The following is a 24,449-nucleotide window of genomic DNA, read 5'->3' as shown; positions in this document are numbered from 1 at the left end:
CTCCCCCTCCCCTCCCCCTCCCCCTCCTCCCCTCCTCCTTCTGCTCTGCTTCTGCTCATTCTTCTTTGTCTTGTCTATTATGGGTCCTTTGCTCTTCTATTATAATATCAAGTGTTCCTATCATGGAGAGTGACTATCTCTCTGCTTATATACGTATAATTTATTCTCTTTTAATAAATTTTATAGTGTTCTCCGTTAAGTCATATGACTCATTGAAATAAATTATCTTCTTTTGCTACAGTAAATGGTGTATTTTAAAACCATAAAGTTTGCTAACACATACATATGGAAACTTAAAAAAAAAAGATTCTGAAGAACCTAGGGGCAGGACAGGAATAAAGACACAGACGTAGAGAATGGACTTGAGGACACGGGGAGGGGGAAGGGTAAGCTGGGACGAAGTGAGAGAGAGGCATGGACATATATACGCTACCAAACGTAAAATAGATAGCTAGTGGGAAGCAGCCGCATAGCACAGGGAGATCAGCTTGGTGCTTTGTGACCACCTAGAGGGGTGGGATAGGGAGGGTGGGAGGGAGGGAGACGCAAGAGGGAGGAGATATGGGGATATATGTATATGTATAACTGATTCACTTTGTTATAAAGCAGAAACTAACACACCACTGTAAAGCAATTATACTCCAATAAAGATGTAAAAAAAAATTTAAACAAACAAACAAAAAAACAAACCAAAAAACCCCATAAAGTTTCTATTTGTTGCTGGTGTCTATAAACATAAATACTTTTTGTATCTCTTGCTAAATTCTATTCCTATATCTAATACATTCTTGTTGTTTCTGTTGGGGTTTCTACATAGCTAATTACATAGTCTGAAATAATGGTTGCTTTATCTCTTCCTTTCTAGTCTTACATTTTTTTTCCCTCATTGCCTTGGCTAGCATCTCTGAGCAATGAAGGATAAATGGGGGAGTGGGCAGCCACCATGTTCTTGATTCTAAACTATCACATTAAGTGCGATGTTTTGGTTTTGATAAATTTTATCTTTTGCAATTAAGTAAGCTTTCTTCTATTCCTGGTTGTTTACATCTTGGAGATGTTAAATATTATAAAATACTTTCCCCTAATTTATTGCAATGATAATATATTCTTCTTTCTTCCATTAATGAATGTAGTAAATTGCGTTATTACAGAAACATAAAACTATAAGTCTTATATTATTCAACTCAGTTTTGGCTAAAGGATGCATCAAAAACCAATGCTTTGGGCTTCCCTGGTGGCGCAGTGGTTAAGAATCCGCCTGCCAATGCAGGGGACACGGGTTCGAGCCCTGGTCCGGGAAGATCCCACGTGCCGTGGAGCAACTAAGCCCGTGTGCCACAACTACTGAAGCCCACATGCCTAGAGCCCGTGATCCGCAAGGAGAGAAGCCACCGCAATGAGAAGCCTGTGCACCGTAACCAAGAGTAGCCCCTGCTCGCCACAACTAGAGAAAGCCCACGTGCAGCAAAGACCCAACACAGACAAAAATAAATAAATAAAATAAATTTAAAAAAAAAAACAACCAATGCTTTGACTCAGTATGCAGTTGTATCAGCTACTATTGCTGTGTAACAAGCTACCACAAAACTTAGTGACTTAAAACGACAACCATTTCTATTTGTCTGCTGTTCTCTTTCAGTTTGGGCTGAGCTGGCAGTCCTTCTGTTGGTCTCACTGGGGATCACTCCTGTGGCTAAGGCCACCTGGTGTCTCGACTGGGCAGGAGGGGTAAGGTGGCCTCACTCACATGTCTGGGGCCCTGGTGTCGGCCGTGGGCTGAGCCTCCCTCTCTGTGTGTGCCCTCGTGGTTCACTAGTTAGCTTCCTTGCAGGGCATTGGGAATGTTGCAAGAGGATGGAGGTGGAGCCTGGCCTCCAGAACCACACGGCATCACTTCCACTATTTCCTGCTGGTCCCAGCAAATCTCAAGGCCAAGTGAACTCTGCTTCCATGCTGGGTGGAGCTGCAACCATGGCTCTGTCTCTCACCTACCCCAGTAGCTCTTAAGGAGGAGCCTTGAACGAACTGGAGACGGCTGCCCTGGGGACTTTCAGAGGATAAGCAGTCAGGGAACTGAGGCCCCTGGAGGACGTGAGTTAAAGCTACTCTCGTTCTGTATCTTGTCCTCATACACTGAGTGTCCTTGTGTGTCCACGTACTGAGAAGGGCTGAGCATATTCCCAAATATGGAAGGTTTTGTTCGATGTTTCCAAGGACTTTGGATAAGTAACCTGGAGATTAGAATGCACTTGTTATTGGAATCTACATTTGTAGAAAGTTTGTTACAGGAGAATTTATTTGTTCACATGGTAAGCCATGCTAGTGTGGGTGGGGATAATAAGGTGACTCCCAGTGACGTAAGTGACTCTGTCCTAATTAATGCAGCGATCCATAGTGAAGGCTCGCCTGTCGCTGCAGAGCCCAGGCGGGACAGACAAGCTTCCTGCAGTCTCTGGGGGCGGGGGTGGGGTGGAGCAGAGTTTTTCTAGAACACTGTTCCTCAAGGCTGCAGCCCTTTGGGGATTCTGGGTCTCTGCAGGGGCTTATCTGGCCATTGAAGTGGAAGACGCCCTCCACCCCGGGGGTGCTGAACGCCCCCAGCGCACAGGCCGCTGCGTGTCTGTGCTTTGGGCTCCAAGGGTCTCCTACTCAGGATTCTTCGTGACTCGAGCGTTTCTAGGTAATTTATAGCTGGAGGGTTTCAGCGTATCTGGTCTGGCGTATTTCCAGAAAGAAATTGGCCCGCTCCGTTTTCAGTTCTGTCTGGCCCCCCTCTCACCCTGGGGTCGCCAACAGCCTCGCGGGACACACAGACGCGGCCCGCCCTCCACGTGGACTCAGCTGAGGCAGCCCTGAGCGTGGTGCAGCTCGTTATCTCACAAGCACCCTCGTCACTGCCCTGCAGGGCCCTGAGCTTCCGCCTTCTTCCTGTCCTCCTGTCCCCTTTGCTGGGTCCTCTTTTGGTGGAGAGCAGTGCGGTGGGCAGTTAGGAGCACCCGGGGGTCAAACTGCAGCTTCTGTGAACACCCTGTGCGCCCCTGGCGGCCCCACGGGCACGTGGGGATGTGCCTGCACCCGCCTCCGAGGGGTGCTGTGTGGATGCAATGAAAATGCTACCAAACCCGCACAGTGGCTCCGCCACTGAGTGAATGGCAGGCCCCTGCCCCCCACCTCTAGGTGTCCGGCTGCCCCACTCTCTCCCGAGCTCCCTCCCGATCTAGACCTTGACTTTAAATCCCTTCCTTGTGTGAATGATCCCCAAACCCCTTTTTCAGACCAAGCCCCCACTCATCTCATGAGCTGGCTCCTGTGTCCAGCTGCCTAATGACACGTCCACTTGAGGGGCTCAAGGGACACTTTTGGGGAGCGCTTAGCGGGTGACAACATTTTCAGGGCTTGATACACAATTTCGCTGAATCTGCACAGCAACCCTCAGAAGTGGGCGTGGCCACCACCTTCACCTGCGCACGGGGAGGTGGAGAGGCGGCAGGGAGCCGGGAGTGTGGCTGCCGGCTGGCGTGTGGCTCCGGCGTGCTCCCAACCACACGCCCCACTGCCCCCGCCCCCGCCGTGAAGGCGGACCCAGCGAAGGGGCCTGGCAGGAGCGGCATCTCAGACTGGGGGTGTCTCCAGCCCCTGGTGCCCCCTTTCCCGTCCGCTCCTCCCCGGCCTCTGCAATCCAGCTGCTGAGGGCGAGCTCTTAAAATCATTGCTGAACCTCCTTTACGCCCCCGTCCTCTCCCCATCATTACATCTGGCCACAGTCTTGTCGTTTCTGTCTCAGTGATAACTCAGACCTGGACCGCGCTCCAGCCTCCAGCAGGTTCTGTTCTCAGTCTGGCCCCCGTGGCACATTCTGCGCACAAGAGCCAGAGGAAACTTTAAAAATGCAGACCAGAGCACCTCACTCCACAGTTTAAAACCCTCCCATGGCTTCTTGCTGCCCTGAGGATAAAATCCAAAGTCTTTCAAGGCCAGGAGGGCTTAGCCACCGCTAAGCATCTCCCAGCTCCCTCTGCCCCCATCGCCGCCCCCCGCCAGCTATTCTGGCTCCATTCAGTGGCAAGGAACCCCAAGTACTTTCTCACATTCTGTTTCTGCTGTCTGGACTCCTTCAGTCTCAGCTCAAATGACACCTCCTCCAAGAAGCCCTCCCTGACCATGAGGCTAGAGCGGTACCTCTCACAGTCCATTTTTCAAAGCACAGATTTTGTTTTGCTTCTTTTCTTGGTGCTACATAAGGTCAGGGGTCTTTCTGTTTTGTCACTGTGGTGTCCCCAGCCCCAGCACAGCTCCCACCCCCACCATAAGCAGGACTTAACCATGCAGTGAAGCGATGGTGAGAGCAACCTTTGCCCCGGCCCTTAGGGGGTGTGGAGGGCACGCCTACCTTGGGGTCTGCTGCCCGCTGAGGCGGCCTCCAGGGCCCGGCTGCAGGCCGCCTGGCAGTCCTCATACCTGCCACCTTGGAGCAGGGCTTCGGGCGACGGGGTGTTGCTCCAGGTGCCCACAGGGTCCAGGGCTGCCAGGAGTCTCCGGCAGTCAGTCTCCTGCTGGCTGGCACCGTCCCCAGCCTCCTGGCATCCCGAGATGTAGTCCTGGAGGGTGCTGACCACAGCGGGGAGGTAGGGCTGCTGGTGGGTGTGAACGAAGGCCACCACCCGGTCGGCGCTGGCTGCAAAGGCCTGGAGGTAGTCGGCCACCCCCGCGTCCACCTGTGTCCTGGACAGGAGCCAGGCCAGGGCACGGGTCAGCCGCAGCTCCAGACTTTGCTGGGAGTGAGCGTCCAGCAGGGCCCCGCAGCGCTGCACCACCTCCCCATGGTACCCGTGGGCCAGCAGGCCCGCCAGGGAGTGCAGGGCTGCAGCTGGGTGGTCGGGGCAGAGCGTGGCCAGGAAGGCGCGGGCCAGGGTCCCCGTCAGAGACACCACCGCCATGCCGTCCCAGTGGATGGCCGGGATCTGGCTGTCACCTCGGCACCAGGCCTCCAGCATGGCCACCACGGGGGGCCCCCGAGCCCCGGCCAGGGCAGCTCGGACGCTCCGCAAGGCCGAGGGGGCGTGGCAGCTGAAGGCAGCCAGGTAGAAGGCGGTGGCCAGTGGTGTCTCCCCCTGGGCCAGGTGCCGGTCCCCCTGCCAGCAGAGGCAGGCTGCGAGCTCCTGGGCCGACATCACGCCCACGCCTCAGATGGGCCCATGTCCGGTCCTCACAGCACCTGGAGGGGGGAGCGTGGTTAGTGCGTGGGTGGCCGGCAGCCCACCTGCCCTACGGCCCCCCAGCCCTGCTCCAGAGAGGCTTCCTGCCCTTCCCCGTGGAGACCCCAGGGTCAGTGCAGAGCCCCCGAGTGAAGGCAGGGTGAATTCAACCGTTAAGGGGCATTGGGGTGCCTGCCTTGCAGGCGTCTCCATGGGGCTGGGGCGCCTCCCAAGCCGGGCCCCCAGCCGGCTCTTTGCCTCTAGGTCTCAGCTTCCTCTTCTGCAGAATGGGCCCACTCAGCAATGGGCCCTCTGTGGACATCTGACCCCGGAGGATCCACCCAGGGAGGAGTTGGGTGGCCCTCACTCCACCTGCTGCCCCTCCCTGGACAGAGCCCCTCAGGAAGGCAGACCCCCTCCCATCAATCCAGCTCACACAGGCCTTCTCAACACCTTCTCAGGGCTCTAAGTTTCTATTGTTCACCCAACCTCAGGACCACAGCCGTGCCCACCTCCCGCACGGGGGCAATGCGGGGGGGCGGCGGGTGCTGGGGTGGTGAGGGGCACCTGGCCGGCTCTTGGGTGGCAGTGGGGAGCCACGATGGCCCAGGCCGGAGGGTCAGGTCTTGAGGTCAGTTCCAGGACCAGCCCTGTCTCGTGCCTCTCCCCGTCCCCAAACCTTCTGACCTGAAGAACGAATTGCTCATAGCCCTTTCTCTCCTGGATCCCAAAGTGCCTGCAGACAAGCTCCCCGCCCAGTGTATGCTCTCCGACACACACTGAGACACACACACGCGTGTGCACACACACGCACGCGCTCACACGCATGTGCACACACAGGCGCCCCCCAATGTGCAAACGCGCTCACACTCGCCTGTGCTCCGAGGCCGTGCGGGGCGCGCGGGGAAGGGAAAGGCTCGAGCCACCCCACCTGCTGTGGGCCGGGTGGAGGGGCGGTGGACGCGGCCCTGCCCGAGGGTCCGTGCGGCTGGGCTCCCAGAGGCGCCCACCGCCGCAGCGCCCGGGTCCGGAGGGCGGGTCCGTTTCCCGGGACACCGTCAACACCCCGGCGGCTCGGCGGCTCAGCGGCGCCCCCAGCGGCCAGGCGCGCCCCTGCCTCGGACTCCGCCCCGTCCCCCAGGCCCCCTGCGCCCCGCTGACCTTGCCCCCTGCCCCCCTGTCCCACCAGAGCACAGGGAGGGGCGGGGAGAGACGCCACCTCAGGACCAGGCTCTGGGCAGCCTGAGCCCCGAGTCTGGGGAGGAGGGTAGGGGCTTTGGCGCTCCTGGGCGCCGGGCAGGAGCTGCCTGCAGTCTGGGGCTAGCCGCACACGCGTCCTCATCACACTCACAGGTGAGGAAAGAGCTCCGGGGCGGTGCAGGAGCCCTGGGCCCCTGCCGTCCCCAGAACTGTCCGGCTGGTTCAGGGCCCCTTTCTACGGGCTGGTGCCCCTCCTGCAGGCTGCTTCCTAGGAAGCCGGCCCCCAAGTCGCCCCATCCACCTGGGCTCCTGTAGGACTTCCTACTGGCCCTGGGTCTCCCTCCCCACAGGCTACTCCCAGCTGGGCAGACAGACCAGACCCTTGTGTGCACGCCCAGCCACCTCCACTCCCAATGGCCTGGGCGCCACTCCTGAGCAGAGGGCCTGTCCCTTCTTGAGATGAGACCCAGGAGGTGGCCCTAAGGGGCTGTGACATGCACCTGCTGGCCCAGGGTCACCTGGACTGTAGTGGAGGAGGGCCGGCAGCATGGGGTGGGGGTGATATTTTAGGACTCACCCCCTCCCAGCAGCAAGGAGGGTAAGTGTGAAGAGGTGCAGAGGTGGGCACGGCCGCTGGGGCACTGGGGTCCGAGACGCTGAGCCCAGCCCTGGCAGGGGCCCCTGGGCAGGTCGCCGAGCTGCACGTCCCTGGAGACGTGGTCCTGTTTGGGGCTAGGGCCCCTCCCAATTCAAGATGCCAAGGTTCCCAGATGCCGGGAAACCCCGGTCCTCCGTGGGGCTCAGGGAACCAGGTGGAGTGCCCACTAGTGCATTGGATGCTGAGGGGCAGGGGCAGGGGAGGGGGCTGCTGCCTCTGATGTCCTCCCCAGGGTCCTGGCCGCTGGGATGTGGCCCACCAGCCCTTTAGGGAGGGCTCCACGGGCACAGTCAGAGTCTGGGCTCAAGGTCTGCAAGGGTCAGGCAGGTGTGGTCAGCAGGGCCTGGCCCCCAGGTCCAGCTCCTGGCCCGTTCTTTAGCTCCTTGACATTCGCAAAGGCACAATACCCGAGCTGAGCGGTGAGAGATCTCCCATGGCTTTGATTACTTTCATTTTCGTACCCTAATTAGGCAAGAGCGGTAATGGAGCTGGGCTGTCCCAGGGCTGTGGGAAGGGCCCGGGGCGTGGAGGCAGCAGTCCTGCCTGACATTCGCTATCACATTAGCCTGATTGGTCCCCCGAGCCTCTGCCCTGGCACATGGTGCCCGTGGACCCTCGGGCGCTGGCCGGATGAGCCCAGTGGTCTCGGTGGACCAGAAGCTGTGATTGCAGCCCCTACCTGGGAGCAGCACACCTGGATACAGGTAACCCCAGGGCAACTTTAGGATGCTGGACCAGGCGCAGGTATCCTGTGTGCAGATGTGTGTTGCTTCAGGCCGTGGTGTGACAACTGAGTTCAAAAGGAAGCTGCTTTCTGTCCGTTACCGTGGGATTCTCGCCATTTCTACCGGTATCCAGGTGGAGGTGACTCAGTGCACTTGCCCTTCACACTGCTGTGCCCCTCAAAACCTTGACAGGCTGGGCCAGGCCAGGCCACGTCTTTGTGGGGAGTTTGTGACTCATCCACAGTTTTAGGGGCACACGGGGTGTCACTGTGATGGAAGCGTTAAGGCTCCAGCTGAACACGCTTGGATGGATGCCCCACGGAGCCAGGAATGGAGCAAGAAGCACCCTGAGCTGACAGCCTCCGAGTGCCATTACTGCCCCCAAAGAGGACGTTCTCCCTGCCCAGCCGCCCCAGTGTATGCGGTCAGACCCGGGTGGGTTTAGGGGTGCCGCCCAGTCCCCTGCAGGAACTCCCTACACTCCCGGAGCCATGAAGTGGCTGTCCCAAGGGACGCGAGCGCCCATGTCAGCCCCAGTAGGAGCACATGGTCCCTTTTCCAGATACCGTCCTAGTCCCAGCCCTGACTGGGACACAGGCCCGCCAGCTGGAGAGAGCGCTGAGCCCCCGTATCCAGAGCCGTCTTCAGTGGTAGCAGGAGCGGCAAAGGAGTTGGAAATAAAAGCGGTTCATGAAAGTGGACGGTAGGCGATGGCCTTGAGGCTGACCTTGCACTTGTGTGGCTTTTACCTCCTTCGAGGTGGGGTGTGCCGGGCACTCCTGGGCCCTTTTGATGGAAAGACACGGAGCAGTGGGGTCGCTCGCCCGGGGACCAGCTCCCGGGCCCTGTCGGGAGCTCATTCTGAATCTTCACGAGCCTCTCCCCCGGGGCTCCTCTGAGAGGGGCTGGAGGGCATCGGTTTACCCATCACCTCCACGAAAGCAGGTGCATGTGCTCACCCTGGCCCATTCCCTGCCTTTGCACCTGCCTCTGCAAGGTCAGGCCTGATCCCAGCGCTGGGCCCCGAAATCGGGAGGTGGGTGCTAGGTCTGGTCCCGCTCCGCTGTGGCCCTGCCTGCAGGCTCCGCTGTGGCCCTGGGAGGACCAGGGGCCCGGAGGCTGCTACTGGGCCTCCTGAAGCCCGTGAGCCGCCTCCATGGCCAAGCAGGGGCCTTGGCCCGACCCTGGAGGAAAGCTGGTCTTGTGCACCCCGCACACGAGGGAGGGGAGGGCCCATGTAGGCCCTCCTGTCTCCCTGCGAGCTCTCCTGGGACCCCCAGCCTACTGGCCTCCAACATGCCTGCCCCCTCCTCCCCAGGCAGCGGCCAGCAGGTCAGGCTCCCTGCTTCTCCACCAACCTCAGTTAGAAAGGGGAGCTCTTAGCAACAGCCTGAGACTGTACCCAACTCCCCCACAGCTGACCTTGGGCTCTCAGGGGTGCTCTCCTCTCTCCCCAGGAGCCAGGAGCAGCTCTGGTTATTTCTCTGGGCTCAGCGAGCCCCACCATCCTGTGCTCCCCAGGGTGCTCTCCCAGAGTGTGTGAGCCACTCAGAGCCCCCTGGCTGCCAGGGCTCAGGAAAACCTGCCCCCCCGCCACACCCCCCCCATCCCCCCGGCTCTGAGAAGCCCCTCCCTCAGCCCTGGAGGCTCACCTGTGGCGCAGTGGCCGAACACATCAGAACAGCAATGGGGGACCCACAGGGACACTGGCGGGATCCAGGGGACCGGGGTGGGCTGGGGCTTGTTTGCCACCACATGAAATTTCAGCTTCTCGTCCCTCCTGCCAGATCGGCAGGATTTGTGGGCCTCGCGGTCCTCTGGAGTCTGGAACCGGGAGCCTGGGACGGGGAGACCCCTCCTCTCGGGCCCCTCCCCCTCTCTGCTGACCAGCCGTGCGCATGGACCCCTCCCTCTTCTGGCCTCTCCCCGAGCTTCCTGCAGGCAGCTTCCTCGCAGCAGCCCTCAGGCTGGCACGGGGACCACACCTGTACCGCTCGTCATCCCTCCATCAATAATGCAGCCGGGGAGCTGCGTCCCCAGCACGCTCCTCGCCCATCGCCCACCTGTCTCCTAATCTCAATTACAGTGGCCGTGGCTTGCCAAGGGAGCCTCCGCCTTAGGGGCACGTTGTGGGTGCAGCTCCCGTTTTAGAAGGAGCCGGTGTGCGATGTTGAGGTCCTAGGCTGATGGAGAAGGCCCCTCTTTTTATCAGGGAGGCTTCTGGGGCTCCCCTAAACCAACAGCTCCTGCCCTGGGACCTGCCCCGCCCAGCACCCTGGTCATTCGGCTAAGCCACACTGGCTCTGTTGCTGTGCCCGCCCCGCCCTGTACCCTGGCAAGCTTGTCTCTGCCCCAGGGCCTTTGCACTGCCTGCCTCTCTGCCGGCACACGTCCTCCCTCACTTCCTTCTCTGACCCCGTTTCACCTAAAACAGCTCCCTGTTCCCCTCTGCTCCCTCGCCTGCTTCACTGCCCAGCCTCGCCCACTTGTCTGTTATTGGCTTTTGTTGTTGGAATGTTGGCTCCAGCAGGACAAGGCTGCTGCTGCCCAGCAGGCACCTACCTGACAGGTGGGAGGGAAGGAGGGAAGGAGGGAGGGTAGGAAGAAAGGAAGGAGGGAGGCCCGGCCCGGCTCCCTGAGAGGAGGCTGGCCTCGTCACAGGTCTCCCCAAATTCAGCACCTTAAACAGTTACCAGCTGCCGTGGCCGTGAACGCAGATTCCAAGGAACCAGCTGCTTAAAAGCAAGAAGTTCGGGAAGTTCTCCTCCCCCCAAAGCTGCCCAACTTTCTCCTTTGCCTTTTTCCTTCCTCCCAAACTTTGTGGCCATCCGGGGATGGGGGGAGATTAATGGGCCGCGCCTGCTGGCCGGTGTGTGTTCGGAGCCTATCTTGGTTTGAACTAACGAAGTGTATCAACCAGGCACGGAAGCATTAATCATGCAGAAAAATAACACACCAAAATGACTTTTCCAAATGTCGTTGGTGTAATTATCGCCTCGCCCATTACACTAAATGCCGCCATCTATATCTGTGGTGCTCAAGCAGACAGTAATTAACGTGGTAATGAACTGGGGGCCCCAGAGCCTTCCCTCCCCGAGCTAATTTGCATGTTAATTATCATCAGCGACCAGGGAAACAAGTTATAAACAGCCTAATTAGCAGCCAGATCATTTTTACAGAAATTGCTGTGCACCTTGACACGTGAGCGAGCGTTAGATTAATGAAGTCGGGCCGAGCCGCCCTCCTGGTGGGGGCGGTGGGTGTCCTCACGGAGCTGGCGCCATGATCGGACGCATTGCGGCTCGATGAACGGGGTGCCCCGAGTCTCAGGCTGGCCCCTGGCAGTGTCTAGGGTCCGACTTGGGCTGTGGTCTCAGGATGGTCAGGGAGAGCTGGGGATCTGGCCGGGGCTGGGTGAGACCGGGGTGGGGGGTCACTGTCAGAGAAGATATCGCTCTGACACTTGCTCAGATGGTAAGGTCTCCACTCAGGACTGCTGCAGCAGGGGAGAGGGGTCAGGCTCCCGTCCACATACCGCAGGACAAGGGGAGTTATAGGCAAAGAGCAGGACGGGGGAGGGGGTGGAAGATTAGAAGAGCAGACGTTACGGGGAGGGTGATTCTCGCTGAAGCGAGGCCAGGGTGGGGGGCATCGGGGTCGGGGAGAAGGAATTTGATTGGCCGTGGATACTGATCAGGTCTCGGGGGCGTGGGCACTCTCCCCTAACTGATTCGGGGGGATTCTGGCTACCACTGGGCTGGGCAGGCTGAAGGCGGGGCCCAAGGACAAGGCCTAGCGGAGGACGGGGCTCCAGGAGACCGTCTGAGGCTCGGTCAAGAGGACAGTCTTTGTCAACACAAAGTCCAAATACTCCAGGTTTGCACCTCCTCGCGGTCCTGGACCTGCAGCTCCTCGGCCAACTGCAGGTCCATACTCCTCTCACCAGCTCCAGTTATGGGTCCAGCTCCACCTCCTCGCCGTCCTGGACCCACAGCTCCTCGGCCAAGTGCAGGTCCCTACTCCTCTCACCAGCTCCAGTTATGGGTCCGGCTCTGAGCTGCCTCTTGTGCCTTACAACCCCTCCTGCCACAGAACAGCCCTGTGAGGGGGTGACCGTGGTGTCTGATGAGCCCTGGGTCCCCTCTCTGACTGCACCGCTCTCCAGGGGCGTTCCTGCCCCGGGGCCTTTGCACCTGCCTCTCCCGTCTCCCAAAGCACCCGCCCTCCAGATGCTGGTGTGGTTCGCTTGTGCCACTCTGAGTCTGTTAGGGTTCTCCTCCCAGAGAGCCTGTCTGGCTGCCCCATCCAGAACCCACCAAGTCACATGTTTTACTGTCTATCTCGCTGGCTGGAAGGTCAGCTCACCAGGGCAGGGACCCCCCAACCCCAGACCCCCGTCTTCCTGGAGTCTGGCATAGCCTGGCATGCGGCAGGACTCAGGGAGCCCTGGGGAGCTGGAGCCAAGTCTGGCTGCGTGGTACCCCAGAGCAGGGGTGGCCCCGAGAGTGAGGAGTGTACGATTCACGGCTCAGGTCCCTGTTGCCACAAGCCTGCTCGGCCGTCAGGGCACAGAGGTGGTCACAAAGGTCAGCAGGTGGACCGGCTGTGTGCCATTAAAGCTGCAGTTATGGACACTGGCACCTACATCTCATTACTTCCTGGTGTCACAAACGACTACTCTTCTTTTGATATTTTCCAGCCATTAAAATGTGCATCAACCATTGCGAGCTCACAAGAGCAGCCAGTGGCCAGATCTGGGCATTCTCTCATGCTTTCCTTTCCGTGCGGACTTTATTTTATTTATTTATTTATTTTTTAAAATTTATTTATTAATTTTTGGCTGCATTTGGCCTTCGTTGCTGCGCACGGGCTTTCTCTAGTTGCGGCGAGCGGGAGCTACTCTTCGTTGCGGTGCTCGGGCTTCTCACCGCGGTGACTTCTCTTGTTGTGGAGCTCGGGCTCTAGGTGCGTGGGCTTCGGTAGTTGTGGCTCACGGGCTCTAGAGCGCAGGCTCAGTAACTGTGGCACGCGGGCTTTGTTGCTCCGCGGCATGTGGGATCTTCCTGGACCAGGGCTCGAACCCGTGTCCCCTGCATTGGCAGGCGGATTTTTAGCCACTGCGCCACCAAGGAAGTCCCCTGTGTGGACTCTAAAATCTGATTGGTTCCGATAAAAAGCTACATGGCATATTTTAGGTAGATGAAAAATTTTTTTTAATAGAAGTGTAGTTGATTTGCAATGTTGTGTCAGTTTCGGGTGAACAGCAAAGTGATTCGGTTAGACACATATATGTATCTGTTCTTCTCCAGATTCTTTTCCATTATAGGTTATCACAAGATATTGAATATAGTTCCCTGTGCTATACAGTGGGTCCTTGTTGTTTATCTATTTTAGGGGGATTTTTATTAAACGTACTGATTAGTTCAGGAAGGCCGGCCGGTTTCATCTAGATCCTGCACATTTCTGAGTCACCCGAGCTGCTTAATCTCTTTTACCAGTTGCTGTTTTGCACAGACGTTTTCTTTCATTGTAGCTTCGGGTGGGGTTTTTGCCTGTGGGAGAGCCACGGGCTCTACATTAGTTCTGACCAGGTCACATGGCTGACTTTTCCCATGGCTTAGAACAGCCTTTAACTGATTCTGGTGGATTTTCCGGCACTGGGTCATGCCCCTGGAAGCACTTGGCTTTCTTTCCTCCTCTTAAGGCCTCTTACTTCCCTCTCCTGCCCACACATCCCCAGAGCTGCTGTCCGGTGCTGACTAACGGGGATGGGGCCTCCCCGTCCAGCCTTGGCTGTATGGTCAGCGATGACCCTGTCAGCCTGTCCCCCTGGGCAAGCCTGGGCCCCGGCCTCTGGGTCCTGCACCTGCTGCTTCAGGTATCCCCACCCTCCACGCAGAAGCTCCAGCCCCACACCTGCTCTCTTCCCAGCCCACGGAGGTGTGAGCTGTGATACCTCCCGGCCCTGGAGGGCAGCCTGCTGATGCTGCCACAGGGCGGTGCCCAGAGTCTGCAGAAGGGAACACCCGGAGGGCCGGGGAGCTGAGACAGTGGATGGCCACCTCTCCTTCCCTGCAGGAGGGAAGGCCCCAGGCATAGGCCGCTGTGCCATGGGGGCCTGACCTGGTGGCCACCCGCCTCCGCTTCCCTCCCCACTGCTCCCTGGTTAGATAGCAGCCCCAAGGCCTCCCTATTAGGCTGTGTTTTCTGCAGGGCCCAGACCCAGGTAGCCCTGGAAGGCAGACCGTCAGGAAGACGTTTTGGAGCTGATCTCTCAGTGGCCTGGGGCCCTGGTGGGGCTAAGGCTCTCAGTGGGGGCAGAGGTACAGGTGGAAGGTGAGAGGCTGGGCGTGCAGTGACCGTGGCAGTGACTTGAGCGAGGGTAACAGCACCGATGGGGACTGTGGCAGGACAGCCTCTGTGTCCTGTGCGGAGACCCTCAGTGAGAGAAGGCTGTGGGTTTGGGTGGCTGACGAGTGACAGGAGAGTGGGACGGGGAGGGACGCGGTCTTACCAAGTTCCCTTGAAACTGTGGGCAGACCCCGCCGAAAGCAGGCCCAGGACGTAATGGTGGGTGGCAGGGCTGCAAGGGCGGCTGGGTGCTTGGCCTCTGAGGGTCTCCTGTGACATGGGTGGGGTTGTGATAGATAGCAGAGGAGCAGGACCCCGAGAACCTGGCTGGGGACACGCCGTGGGGGCACCTGAGGCTCTGGCCTGAGGGTCCCTAGTCCTCTGGCAGCAGAGGCAGACCCTTGACCCCTAGAGGAGCACAGGCCCCTCCCCTTGCCACCCAGAGACCTCAGCTGAGGCAGATGGCTTGCAGGACACCCCTCTCTCCTGGAGCCCCTCCCCCATGATCTCGGGGTGGGCTCAGCACTGCCCTCGAGGGAAGCAGAGGAATCGCAGGGCCAGCAGGTGCACAGGACAGGGGACCACGTGGGCGTGGACCCTGCGGGTGCTGGGCTAGGGCTGTGGAACGTGAGGCTGCCCGTGTGGGTGTCCTCCTGCACCTCCAGAGTCCACGGTGTCAGAGGCTGTCGGGCGGCCCCTTGCAGCGTGTGAGGAGGAGATGCCAGCACTCGCTTGTGTGGTCCTGATGGGGTGGCTCTGGGGGGCGGGAGTGTTAGAGTCCAGGACGGCCCCCAGGAAGCTCCATTCTCTACAGCAACCGGGAAACGGGGGTGGGGGAGGGGGTGAGAGGGTCTTTACAGAGAACTGTTCACTAAGTATAGTGGTGGAATCGTGTCCCCCCAAAAGATGTACTGGAGTCATACCCTCCCCTACCTCAGAATTCAACCACCTTTGGAGATGAGATCTTTATGGAGGTAACCGAGTGAAGTGGAGGTCCTTAGGGTGGGCCCCACTCCAACAGGACCGTTCTTGTAAAAAGGGGTAACTCTGTACACAGACTCACACACAGGGAGACGCCACATGAGCACGGAGGAGAGGGACCGGGCGCTGCATCTACAAGCCACGGAACAGAATGCCACGGGTCGCCGGCAAACCAGAAGCTGGGGAGAAGCCTGGACCAGATTCTCCCTCACAGAGTCCAGGGGCACCAACCTGCCAACACCTGGGTCTCGGACTTCCAGCCTCCAGACCGTGAGAAAGCAAAGTTCTGTTTAAGCCTCCAGGGAACAGGTGCACTGAGGTTCTGAGTCGGGGGTAACGCGTGAGGGGTGGGGCGGCGGTTGACAAGACCCTTCTTCACTCGGGTAACCAGTGATCGGGGAGGTTCTGGACTGTCGCCGGTAGGTGTGCTGGGGTGGTGCTGCCGCCACGAGCCTGGCTCTGGGACCTTGATGCCCGCAGAAAACTCCAGAGCTGGGCAACAGGGCCATGTTGGCTCCCACAGTGGGAAGCTTCAGCTCCCCTCTTGGTCCCCTGTGCCCCCCCCATTGAAGGGGGGCTGGTCCTCTGGAGAGAGGCCCCCCAGCACCACTCCTAGTACATACAAAGTACTCGGCACGGGCGGAATTTGCCGTGGACGCCCTGCGGGGGCTGGTCCTCCCTGGACAAGAGGCAGCGGCGAAAGCCCTCCCACACGTCTCCTCTGCTGGGTCACCTGGGCCTCGGCTGACCCCGCCCGGTTGGCCTGGCTGTGGGGGGCTGCGGTCTGCTACACGTGCCCTCCCACCTTGGGGGGACCCAGGGGGCTGGCACAGCCCCGTGTGGGACGTGCCAACACCTGTGTGTGCCAGCCTCTCTCAAGGGAAGTAGGGACGTGGTGACCAAGGAGCACAGGGGGACAGTGGCCACCCCGACATGCAGGGGGACCTCTTCAAGAGCACGGATGCCAGCCCCTCCACCCCTGTGCCCCTGAGGGCTAAGGAATGGCACTGGCAAGGGGCACACAGACCTGAGGACGGTCACCTGTGGTCTGGCCCCATGCCTCTACCCGAATCCAAACTCTGCCATGGCGGCCCCCATGTCCTTGGGCCTCTGGCCTCACCCTAAAGGCCGTTGAACAAAGGAGGTTCCCGGGCTCCACGGGCAGGCGAGGCCGATTCGCTGGATCTGGAATGGGGCCCCGAGACCCATGCGTGAGGATCACCCTGGGGTCCTGATGCTGTGGGTGCAGGAGGGCTCTTTGGGGACCCCGTGGAAGCTGGGGGCCAGCAGCCCCGGCTGAGTGCACAGCCTTCTCTGTGCCCCCTTGTCTGGCAGGCTGGACGCCTCCCCACAGGCCTGAGAACTGCCGGTGGTCGGCACGGTTTCCTTGACTGAGGGCCCTGATCCCGCTCTGTGAGCACAACCTCACCGGTGGGGTGAGGGCGGGACCCGAGCGCCTGCTTCCCAGGTGGGGAGCGGGCTTTTGTGGCCCAGGGGCTTCAGGCGTGGCCACGTGACAAGCTCTGGCAAATGGGATGTGGGCGCACGTGCCCCGTGGCTCCATCAGGGGGAGCTGAAATGCAGGCTTGGCTTCGCCCCCATCCCTTCCCCCTTCCATCAGCTTCCTACAAAAACACTGTCACAGGTGAGGGGGTGGAAAACAACCAGAATTTATTCTCTCACAGTTCTGCTGTTCAGACGTCCCAGATAGGCTCACGGGGCTAAAGTCGAGGTGTGGGCAGGGCGGGCTCCTCCTGGAGCCTCCAGGGAGAATCTGTTTCTAGAGGCGCCCGTGTTCCTCAGCTCACGTGCTTGTTCTCCATCCTCACCGCCAGCAGCCCAGTGTCCTCTCCTCCCTGGACTCTGCTCCCACTGTCACTTCTTGTCTGTGACTCGGAACCTCCTGGTCCCTGGGGACCCTCATGATGACACTGGACTCACCTGTATAATCCAGGATAACCCCCATCCCAGGACCCTTCACCTAATCCCATCCTCAAACTCCCTTTTGCCGTGTCAGGTCACGTATACATGGATTCCAGACATCGGGGTGTGTATGTGTTTGGGGGGTCATTATCCTGCCCGCCACACCTCACACGAGATCATCATGGCCCCGATGAAGGCTACCCCTCGGCCTGGGGTCTGGAAAGAGAAGGTGGGGGTGGTGTGGAATCAGGTTGAGCAGAGCTGAGACCAGCACAAGTCCTCTTCACCACAGTTTCCTGCTAAGTGCACCTCCACCCCAACAGACGGCGGGAGCCCCATTCTCCGATCTGGTCCTTGTACCCAGGCTGAGTCTTAATCTGAAATCTTTTGCTTTTATTCAAGAGAAGGAGCTGCATCTTGGACCCCAGCATTTCTGGATGCACTTTCCCCCTTCTGTGAACAGACCCTCCTCTTGTGGTCCCTTCGATCGGATGCAGCCGATTGACAGCTCAGTGCCGAGGACCTGCGTCTGAGCCTCTTTCCCAGGGCCACACGCTCACTGGGTGCGGGGTCTGCCCCGCCCCCCCGTCATCACAGGCATCTGTTTCAGGGATTGTTTGGCTGTGTCGTGACATGGTCTCCACTCTTGCAGCCTCCTATGAGTTTCCTCTACACCAAAGCCATGTCACGATGCCGTCATGGCCATCCTTCGGGTCCCACTTTCTGCATCTGTCAGCTTTGCTGCAGCACAGACACGCCCAGCATCTCAGAGGCTCACAACAGCTGCTTATTTCTTGGTCACATTCCGTGAGAACTGGAGGGCAGGAGCCAGAGGCCGGAGCCCAGCAAACAGCACACGCACTCCACCTCCCTCAGCTGAAGCAAAGCGGCCAGGCCCCCAGTCAGGAGGGTGGAGAAGCTCTGACCGTGGGGAGCTTGGGAAATGGGGGGAAACAGATAATTGTGAACAAGTAATACAGTCTTCAACAGGGGTGACATGAAAACAATGTAACATGGTGGGGAAAATACAGGGTTAAATACAAGTAAACAGGTTTTCTCATTGCAGGACTTCTCAGAGCCTTTAATAGTCTAACGTGTTAGGACGTTCCTGAAGGGTGAACAAAGCCTCTGCCAGGTACCTTTAATCAGAAACCACCCCCCTGACCCATAGGACTTCCTGACACGCTGCCGAGCCCATCTGGGAGATGCTGCAAAGTGTGATTTTGGAACTGACCACGGGCACCTTGGGGATCTCACGGGTTCGGTTCCAGACCACAGCAATAAAGCGACTATTGCAATACAGCAAGTCACGCGAAGTCTCTGGTTTCCTAGTGCGTATAAAAGTTATGTTTATATTACACTGTAGTCTGCTAAATGTGCTATAGCATTCTGTCTAAAAACACAATGTACATACCTTCACCAAAAAAGTACTTTATTGCTAAAATGTGCCAAAGCAATTACAACAGTAACATCAGAGATCACAGGTCACCATGACAAATATAATAACGAAAACGTTGGAGATATTGCGAGAATTACCAAAATGTGACACAGAGACATGAAGTGAGCAAATGCTGCTGGAAAAATGGCATCGATAGACTTGCTCGGTGCGGGGTGGCCACCAACCTTCAGTCTGTAAAAAACGCAGTGCCTGAGAGGCGCAGCAAATCCGGGAGTCCCTGGCCCAGTGGCTGACGTGATTCCACGTAGCCATCAGGGTCGCCACCGTCAGCAGGATCTGAAGCCGAGGGGGATGGCAGAATCCAGAGCCATTTCATTTCCCGTAGCAGCTGTGGCCTTGCCCCCGGGGGCAAGAAGAGGCGAATCCAAGCTGAGTGAGAGGGTGCGACGGGGCTGAAGGACGGGATGATGGTGTCCAGTGCCCTCTGCTGAGCTCAGAAGATGCTTCAGTGTTTCCAGAGGAGCAGAGACAGGTGTGGTGGTCACTTCGGCTGCGGGAACAGCCCCGCCCCGCATCTCAGCGACTCGCGACAGCTGTTTCTTTCTCAGCTGTATCACGTGAAGGCTTGGTTGGCCGCAGCTCTGCTGGGCTTTGCCGGTCTTCACCAGCTGGGTTCCAGGAATGAGGCCAGCCCCCGTCTGAGCAGGAGTGGCCAGCTTCCCTAGGGGCACTGAGTGATGGCCGGATTTAAACCCACGGGCTTGGACTGTGAGACCAACCCTTTTTAGGGCTGGAGCCCACTGCACGGTGGCTATAAAAAGCTCGGCCGCTCGGATCATGAGAAAGGTCACTTGGGAGTGGGCACGTCATCGTTCCCTGGTGAGTAACCATCTCTGTCCCCTTGGAGAACAGGAATCCAGCAAGGAGATGACAGTAAAGCAAAACTATCCACAGCTTACTGTTAAATTTAGAAATCATTTCTTTTTGGTATTTTATGTACTTGCAATATTTAAGAGAATTTGGTGTATTAGATTGTCCAACAGACTAGCCCTGGGCTTCTACTTTAAAATGATAAATAATTGATTCAGGTTTGTAATTTTAAGCTGAACGACATAAGATCACTTTACTAAGTGTGAACAGTATCGGAATTTGAAGAGAATTTAAAGATTTTTCTATATTTATCAGTTTAATTCATGAAATTATAAGGGTTATTTAACAAATACTTGGAGAGGTTTGTTTCATCAGAATATGGAAATATTTTAAGAGGAAATACCATTTATTCCCATATTAATGTCTAAAATGTTTACAAGCATTTAATTACTCTCCCTCCTTTAAAAATTATGGTTGCAATTTTATTTTCTTAATTTTTATTTTATTTATTTATTGAAAAAATATTTATTTATTGGCCGCATCGTATCTTTCGCTGCAGCACGTATGTGGGCCCTTTGCTGAGGCGCGTGGGCTTCTCTCTAGTTGTGGTGCGTGGGCTCTAGAGTGCACGGGCTTAGTTGCCCTGAGGCATGTGTGATCTTAGTTTCCTGACTAGGAATCAAACCTGCGTCCCCCGCACTAGAAGGCAGATTCTTAACCACTGCGCTACCAGGTAAGTTCCATGGTTGCAATTTTAAAGTCAGGAAAACGATGATAAGGTTTCTGCGTGTTACTCAAGAGCTTAAGGAAGAGCTGGATTTTAACTTTTTAAGGTCTTTTTAAGGACAAGACCCCTGGGCTGGAGCAGCAGTGGGAGTGCGTGGGGATTAAAACAAAGTATCTTATACAAAAAGTTAATGCATGTAAGAACAGCTGGACAAAAGCTCTTTCTGTGTCTCAATACTTTAGAAAATGGTGAGGAGATTGCTGTTTCTCCAAATGTCTGTCTCTGACCCTTCTGTCTCCAAGTGAACCTGTCTGTATCAGTTAGCTACAGCTGCGTAACGAAACACCCCAACACTCAAAGCTTAAATAATCAGTGCTGACTATTGTTCACATCTCTTTGGTCAGCAGTGGATCAGGTAGGGGACCCTGCAGGCCAGGCTGTGTCCCCCCCCATCCTTGGGGGTTGGCTGGTTGTAAGCTGGGCACCTAAGCCTTCTCCACAGGCCAGTCTGAGCTGTTCTCAGGGCAGAAGCAGGGTGAAGAGAGAGAGAGACAGAGAGAAAGAGAGACAGAGAGAAAGCACAGATCACCCAGGCTGCTCTGGACTTGCATCCTTCACCCCAGATCCAAAGGGTCAGGGGCAGGATTCCACCTTTGTGGGATGCTTGCAACACCAGCTTGCAAACGAGGCAATGAGGGGAGAGGCGAAAGGCATGTTCTGTGGCCTTTGAGAAGCCCTCAGTTTTTAAGGGACTCCCCTTTTTGTGCTGGCAGCAAGTCATCATTGTCGTTTAGAGAGAGTTTCCTCTTTGTTCCCTGGGTTTCATGTGGTCTGCGTGGAGTTTCTGAAGCAATTATACATGTGTCGTTCCCTCTGCCATCCAGCACAAACTTCACCTTGCTGGGACTCCTTTGGACTGGAGCTGGGGCTCCTCCTACACAGACACCTTCTGCTGCAGCTGCATGCCTGCAGACTGTGGCCCCTGAGGGCGGCCGGTCTAGACTTCTGGGAAGCTCTGTGTGGGTTTCTTTTTGCATAAACCGAGCACTTGAGTCATTGATCCTGACCTCATGATGTGAAAGGTGAGGTTTGGAATTTTTAGAAACACTGAAATCATGGAAGTACACCCACACATCTTCCAGGGTCTTGGGTCTTAAAAAGAGTGTGGTATTATGGGATGCCAAGATACAGGGGTCCCGTAAAGCGGGGTTGCCTTGCCTGGGCCGAGCCTGCTGGTCGACGGAGCCCCATCCTGTCGCTGTTTCTCTCCTGAGAAGCCCCGCCCAGTGCCTTCCCATGGCCCCAGGGACGAGGCCCCCACTCCCCGCAAAGGCCGCACGCCCTCGCCTGCTGTGGCGGCTCTGACCTTGGTCCCACATTGTGGTGTGCCAGAACGTCTGAGAGCGCTTTTTACTCTCGGACTCAAACAAAACCATGTCTTGAGCTTGTCTGGGCAGGAGGGGGCGCGCAGCGTCCACCTCTTCCAGGGCTCCCCACTCCGCGGTGCTGCAGAAGCCTCCAGGCCCTTCCTGACTCAGCGCTGGGGCCACACGTGCCTCTCCCCTCTGTCCCAACGGGCCCTTGGGTGCTGACTGGGGGCCTTGCTGCTTCGGGGGCATCTCAGGACCCCCGTAACCAGCACTGCAGAGACCAGGCCCATCCACCCACTCCTCTGCCCTTCCTCCTCCCTGGGATGCCCTGAGCTTCTCAGAGCACTGGAAACATGGGTGCTCTCTGTGCTCGTGCGTGTGTGTGCTGTCTGCATGCGGGTGTGTGGGGCTGCATTTGTGTGTGTGTGTGCGCATGTGAGTGTGTGTGCCTACAGTGCACCCATGTATGTACGTTCACGTGGGTGCATGCCCACACGCGTGTGTAGGTGTGCATTTGAGTGTGGACACAGATGCATCCACGTGTGTGTGAATGTGTGCACGCTGTGCGTAAATGTGCATGTTCGCACGTGTGTGCCCGTTGTACCTGTGAGTGTGCATACGTGTGTGCGTGCGTGTGGACGCACCAGGCTATGAGTGAGAGCTGACACCTGCCTTAACCTCAGGGGCCTCTGTTTTCTCCTCGTAGCCATGACCCCGAGCTCACGGCAGTCAACAGGCTCACGTGAATCACCGTGTGGAGGATTTCCCGGGGCCGAAGATGGGCTGGCCATCCTGGTCCCCTCCCGCGTGCATAGGCGGGGCTGGAGTGCCAGGCCAGGGACCTGGGGCCTAGGGACCAGAGAGCTGGGGCCACGGGGTGGTCCTGGGAACAAGGGGCTGTGGGGCTGGGGGTTGGAGGTCGGGGGGACCTGGGGGACAAGGGGTGGGGGGAGGTCAGGAAGCTGGGGGGCCGGGGTGTCAGGAGGCCTGCAGGGGGGCTGACCCCAGGCCCCCAGTGAACGGGGCGTCTGGGAGGGGCGGGGGTGAGCTCAGTCTCAGATGCGTAGTTCTGCTGGAGCCCCGGCCGGCGTCCTGCTGCAGCCCCGCGCAGGAGCGACGGCACGGTGGTCAGAAACGGCCCAGCTTTTGCCGTCAGGACAGATAAACAGTCGGCCTGCTGTTTATTTTTGCCGAGACCACCAGCCCTTCTCCTCAGAGTGGGGGGAGCCGCCTGTGATGTGATGAGGGAAGCTCTGCATCTGCCTGGGCAGTGAGTCCTGCCGGTCGCCCGCTGAACCTGGCGTCCGGGGGTGGGGCCGTCGGGGCGGAGCCTGAGACCTGAAACCTCTGAGCTGGGCTCGGGGTCGGCCAGGCCCGGGTGTCAGGGAAGGGCTGTTGGGCCGCCAGGGGCCTCTGGTGGGGTGGCGGCCCTGGACACTGGGGGGTGGGGTCAGGCCTTGAACGCAGAGCCAACATCGGCGAGGGCTTGGGGAAGTACCCAGGTGGGGGATGGCTGGAAGGATGGCTGACCGTGGGGGTGCGGGCCAGGGGGTGCGTTCCAGGAGAGACCCGGCAACAGGCAGAAAGGAGGCCACGGGGCGACCCCACGAGCCTGCAGTGGGAGCCTCTCGCTCACCCGTCCGGCCCCACCTGGGCTCCCGGCCCCGCCCACAGCTGCTTTGGGGATGGAGTCTTAGGGGTGGGAGGGTGGTGCTGGGCCGCCTCCTGCCGGAGTCCACCCCAGTGTGCTTCTCCCTTTCCCCAGTCGCCTCCCTCCCAGAAGCCCTAGGCCAGCAGTCCCCAGACCAAGACGCTGCAGAGGGAAGAGCTCCCGACAGGGCCGGCAGGTGACTCGGGGCCTGCGCTCAGTCTCTCTGCCTGGGCTGAGGGTGGAGGGTGACTGATGACGTTGGTGCCTGTGAGGCTCTCCCTGTCCAGAGGGGAGTGGCCTCTGGAGAGAGGGGCCCCCACCCGAGCAAGCTTCACCTCGGATCACTGCGTCTCCCCTCTGTGCCTCAGTTTCCTTCCCGACAAAACAGTAACGATGCCCCCTCGCGGCTGCCGGGGGTCAGGGACACTGTCCCCCGGGACGGCTCAGGGACACCCCGCTCACGGTGAGCGCTCGGCAGATGCAGACCGTGGTCAGCATTGGCCTTGGGGGACCGTGTCTGCAGCTCTGTTCAGCTGAAGGGGGTCTGCCTTCTGTGCCCCATGGTCCAAGGCCTGAGCCCCTTAAGGTGGCCACCGATTCCTGCCCTGGTCATTGCACGCCGGCTCCAGCAGAGGGGGCCCGCGCTCCATGCACAGCTCCGTCCTCCCAGCGGAGGCGGCCGGCGGTGTATGCAGGAGGCTGGCTGGAGTGGACCTCCGATGCACAAAGGCCCTCTGCAGAGACTGGGATCTGGGGCCTCGGACCTGGTCTCCGAGATGTCACCGTGAATGGGGTGGGACGGTTGGGGGTGAGGGGCTGCTGGCCGCACGCCCTCCTGGCTGGTCTGCCCTCCGAGCGTCCACCCTTGGCCCTGGGGAGCTTGGTCAGGTAGACGGTGCACAGAGGGGTGTTTGGGCCACCCCAGGCTGCTCCATGGCACGGGAGGGGCTTGATCAAGGCCGCACAGCCTGCGGCTCTTACGGGTCTTGGACTGGAGACCGAGTCCAAGACTGGAGGACTGGGGACTGGGACTGAGACTGAGCCACTTCCAGGTTCTAACCATGGGGGTGGTCCAGGGATGGCAGAGGGCTCCTGACCTTTGACACCCACAGAGGTGGGTTTTCTGCACCATCCTGTTCTGATCACAGGGTTCTCAGTTCTGCTGGAGCCAGCGTTGGTGCAACGTGCCTGGGGTGGGGTGGGGGGCCCGTCCTCCCCCGCTGTGGCCTGCTGCACATGGTCAGGTCACCTCTCCTGGCCGGGGACTGAGTGGACAGAGGCCTAGAGGGAGCCGCTCAGACCAGGAAGGAGGGCAGCCAGGCCATCTGCCGAGAAGCCGGCACCATTAGGGCGGAAGAGCCCATGTGGATGGTGGGGTTCTGAGGCCATAGGGACACTG

At 58.5% G+C, this 24,449-nt stretch overlaps 1 protein-coding gene across 1 annotated transcript in view; it reads right to left on the bottom strand.

Moving 5' to 3' along the window:
* Positions 1 to 5,171, bottom strand: part of TTC34 (tetratricopeptide repeat domain 34) — a 22,171-nt gene extending 17,000 nt beyond the window's left edge. Inside the window, exon 1 of the mRNA XM_027110738.1 lies at positions 4,391 to 5,171. Within this exon, the coding sequence (XP_026966539.1) occupies positions 4,391 to 5,171 (781 nt within the window). The remainder of the gene's footprint in view (positions 1 to 4,390) is intronic.
* Between the last annotated feature and the right edge of the window lie 19,278 nt (positions 5,172 to 24,449).

Source organism: Aethalodelphis obliquidens, unplaced genomic scaffold (assembly GCF_003676395.1).
Source record: "Aethalodelphis obliquidens isolate GAN/ISIS:26980383/991018 unplaced genomic scaffold, ASM367639v1 scaffold9, whole genome shotgun sequence".
Taxonomy (NCBI): Eukaryota; Metazoa; Chordata; class Mammalia; order Artiodactyla; family Delphinidae; genus Aethalodelphis; species Aethalodelphis obliquidens.
The sequence above is the reverse complement of the archived record's forward strand: the minus strand, read 5'-3'. Positions and strand labels throughout refer to the sequence as shown.